Source organism: Pygoscelis adeliae, unplaced genomic scaffold, assembly GCF_000699105.1.
Source record: "Pygoscelis adeliae isolate BGI_AS28 unplaced genomic scaffold, ASM69910v1 Scaffold358, whole genome shotgun sequence".
NCBI lineage: Eukaryota > Metazoa > Chordata > Aves > Sphenisciformes > Spheniscidae > Pygoscelis > Pygoscelis adeliae.
Window position 1 is genome coordinate 2,134,195 of NW_008825429.1, and position 4,318 is coordinate 2,138,512.

The 4,318-nt window shown below is 38.7% G+C and overlaps 1 protein-coding gene across 1 annotated transcript in view; it reads right to left on the reverse strand.

Moving 5' to 3' along the window:
- Positions 1-1,574: 1,574 nt before the first annotated feature.
- Positions 1,575-4,318, reverse strand: part of SNRPD3 (small nuclear ribonucleoprotein D3 polypeptide 18kDa) — a 3,144-nt gene continuing 400 nt past the window's right edge. Inside the window, exons 2-3 of the mRNA XM_009330774.1 lie at positions 3,612-3,804; positions 1,575-2,734 (exon numbers count right to left, since the gene is read on the reverse strand). Of these exons, the coding sequence (XP_009329049.1) occupies positions 2,673-2,734; positions 3,612-3,804 (255 nt within the window). The 3' untranslated portion in view covers positions 1,575-2,672. The remainder of the gene's footprint in view (positions 2,735-3,611; positions 3,805-4,318) is intronic.

Sequence of the window (4,318 nt, forward strand, 5' to 3'; positions counted from 1 at the left end):
CAAAAAATACTTTTAGTCAAGTCCCCCATCTGTGGCTTACTTCCTTTTCCACATACTATTAATTCTTTTTGGAGGCTTTACAGAAAAGAGGGCTGGGAAGTACCCGATAGTCCCGGGGTGGGGGGGGAGATGTAGCAATCATCACTGTTAGTTTCCTCGAGAGGTTACAGGGAGACCAAGTAGAAGCCAGACCCAAAGGAGTTCTGGCAAAGTGATTTCTCTTTGCTCAAACTGTGAGTACACCTCTTGTCTCTCGTTACTAAACAAGGTAACAGTAACTTCCTTTGTCACTCACTGTACATTAGCCATGGCCAGGCCACCCTTTAAGCAGACCAGCTTGCCATCCTTCAACACATACACACTCAGACATAACCACTAGTTTACATTTATGGCAGTTAGAAACCTGAGATTGATTAGTGCAACAACTATTAGGTGTTTGCTTTGGAAGAGAAGGCAGTTCTGGCTGCTGAAGCATCCTATAAAATCTTCCAGCACACACTTGACTCAAGTTATACAGAAAGTAATCATGTATTGTGCCATTCCTGTTCTGCCTGTTGACGGTAGTGTAACTAACTCCGTTGTACAAAAATTCTGACTTTAGCAACACAATCACAAGCCTGATGTATTAAAAGCAGTAAACCCCAGTTAACGGACTGCAAATAAAAGACATCTATTTCAAATAGATATACTACCTACTAGGGAAGTGGACATCTTGTATACCACCAGATAGCAACAAGCAAAGCCAGTGTATGTCAACAGAAATACCCGTTCTTACCTACCAACCCATTTCCAGAGATCCCAGGCATTAGCATGGGGTACTACAAGCAGACAGTTCAATTCTTACCCTGAAGCTCATGGTACAACAGGATGAAATTCTTTTCTCCTTTGTGTGTTCAAAAATGTCAGTCTCAGTGAGCATCTAGTATAAAGAGTCAAAATGAACTTCAGCTTCATGTCGATTTTAAGATGGTCTTTCTCAAAACAGTCTCGTGAAATTCAGAAGCCTTTACTTAAGCATGGGAAGGAAATTCTGTGAAAATACGTTTTCTCTCCCACAGTAAGAGCTAGAACCAAACTGATTATTAAGGAATTCCAAACAGTACAAACAGCTGTTACTACTAGTGATTAGGAAGGTTGTAGCTTGCGTATTGACCAGTGCAGTTTTACTTGCCTGTATCTTATGCAGATACCGTCTCAGAGGGAAATGACCTATCAACTGGTATCAGTCACAATTCTCTTCTGAGTGACTGTCAATTTGAAGAATGTACTTTTCCACAAGGAAGCGCTCAGTATCATTACTAAAGCCCCAAATTGCTCATTTTAAGTTGAAAATACTGTCTTCAGGAAAGCATTACTGCTATAGGAACATGCCTCGCATGCCATGTTTTGAAGCAGGGCTTTGTGAAAACTGTCTTGTCTTTTGGACAAGTTCCTCAGCCTAGGCATAAGGCAACACTACGATGTTTTTATAGTTGAGCTCAAGTGTTTCTTAAACACATTTTAAGGAGGTTTCTAATGCAAATGTTTAGGATCATTACTACCCAGAAGAACATGTAGCAGGGTTTTTCTAGTGACGTGAGATCAAATACAGCTTTATTTACAGACAATTCAACAAATTAATACATTAGTTCAACTTTCATGTCTGCACACAAGGGAGAGTCTTCACAGCATCAGAGCAGAAAAGCAAGACTAGCTATTTTGTACATGTACAGCCTGATAATTGATTGTATGCAAGTATGTAATTAGGTACAGAGGTGTTATATTTAAACATTTCAACCATTTAAGTCAGTAAGAACAACCACACTATACTTTTAGCAAAATAAAGTTACAACTACATTTGGCTTCCTGCAGATCAGCTGATGATCTATATGACTGTATAGATGTTAAGACCAAAAGCTAAAGTTGATCCTAAGTTTTGTTCAGAAGATTAGCATTTGTATTGAGTTGTATTTAACGGATAACCACCTATAAGACCTTCCCCATACACCTGCACTACCTTTCAAATTTACAAAACATTTCAAGTTTATCCTTGAAAATGCCTATTTTATATTCTGTCTTCTTTTCCCAGGCAGAGGGAAAAACCACCAAGAGAGTTAGAATAGAATTCTTCACTGCAGATATAGACTCAGGCTATCAAAGTTGTGTGTTTCTAATGAAAAATTCTCCCCCTATCCGAAGAGAAAAATAAGAAACGCAAGAATACAAGCTCAATGCACAGACCTGAAGATGGACCTCTATCTATTGTAGGTCCATATAAAGCAAAAGAACATAGTGCTTTGCTTCTTGGGAAGCTGCCTCTGTTTCGCTGTATTTTCCATAAATGCAGCTGCTAATGACTTTAAAACATACTATTTAAAAATTCTTCATCAAGAATGCCTTCTAATTCTTTAGAGAATGAATGACAACAGGACTAAACAAGAAAAAGGAAACACCATCTTGAAAAGTCAATGCATCACACAAATACAAAATAGTCAATATAAAGTCCGCTATTTTCCAGACAAAGCTATTTTAAGTTTGAAATCAACCTACAGTGTATTTGCCCAAGAGAAGTCCTGTCATGTAAGAGCAGACAAGTTTTTGTCAGAAACATTTATTAAACAAAACTGATACCAATGCACATGTAGTCAAGTTAATACCCCCTAATAAAAAAATCACGTCGGTCAAGACCAAAATTATCTTCGCTTCTGGAAGATGTTGCCACGGCCCATACCACGGCCTCTTCCTCTTGCAGCCACTGAAGAAAGAAAACATTAGGGATGACATGAATTTGACATAACTGCATATTTATCTCAACAACTGACAAGCAAAACATGAAACAACACTCAAAGCCTCTTGCTTAGAAGCAAGGAAACGAGGCTATCCTATGAAGTTCAGAAAGTGATATGACAGCAAAAAGTTTTCTGTGAGAAGAACCAGAACTAATGGTTACACAGTCTTGCTACTTAGAACAGATGCAGTGAATATTCATAGATTTTGTGTTCCTTCTGAGTCGACACACAAATCTGTATAGCCCAAGAGATTTAAAACCCCACTCTCTTCCAAGGTTTTGCAACAGAACTCAGTACGTTTCAGCAGATGTGGCTCCCCCACATAACCTTACTGCATTTGCTAAAGTTAACCAAGGACTTTGCGGCCCATGATTATTACTCAATCTTGTTATAACTAGATTGTTCCCCTGAGAAAGGTACAAATGAGAGTGGACTACAGAATGGCTAATAATTACAGCTTCCCAGTAGTTTAAGTACCATCTTAATACCTGCATTTATTTTTCTACAAAAGCTTAACAGAAAAGCTGAATCCTTCCCTAAGTATTCCAAACAGCTAGTGGCCACAATCAGTGGAAAACAGAAGACGAAGTTTTATATAAAGCCTCTGTTCAACAAGACTACTCACTATATCTAAATTACTGTAGCATCCATATTACACATTCAGGTAATCGGGCAGTTTGAGTCTTGACTCCCACCATAAGATGAAATATACAGAAAAACAATGTATGAACCATTAACCTTTCAGTTTCTTACGGCTTCCATTTCCTCAGTGATAGAGATGACAGTTTTCCAGTTCTTCTACAGCAAAATGAGGGGGGAGGACCATAAACAAATTGTACGCACCTTGAGCTTTGAGAATAGCTGCTTTTCCTCGCCCAGCTCCAGAACCCTGGTTTTTATTCTTCATGCTCTTTAGCATAGGAGCGTTCTTCAACATATCTGGTAAAATGAGAAACCGTATCTTGCTACCTCTGATGTACACTTGTTCAAGCTGTGCCACTCGTCCATCTCTGTATGTCACCGTTATGTTGGACATCTGGAAAGTAAAGGCCAGTCAGTGCTCATAGAGGCCTCTAACAGTTCTGTATTCCTATTTCTCTTGCCTGTAGAATACACAGCCAGGATTCAAGTACCAAAGCCAAAGACTTTCCAAGCATACTGCTTTCTCAACTGGAGTTGTGACACAAGGCATCCAGGACCATTTAAACATACCCCTAAGCCTACTACCATTCAAGCAGGCCCAGGACTTTCGTTTTCTCGCCAGTTTGTGAATTAGTTTTATCTGCTTTGTTAGTTTTGCTTTCTCATATTGAATCAGTTTTAATAAAGCTGTTCTAGTCCTAACTATTAAGGAAGCATTTTGATTTCAACGACGACTTCCCTGTAGTCAATCAAAATTAAGCCCTCTTGGGATGACTAAAGTAACGTGCATTAAAAAAAGCTTCCATTTCTTAAATCAAGGTTTGTTTATTCGTACACTCAATGGCTTTAAATAAAGAAATCCAGCAGAAACACTGTTCACAGAACAGAATCTTAAGAACCCTGATATT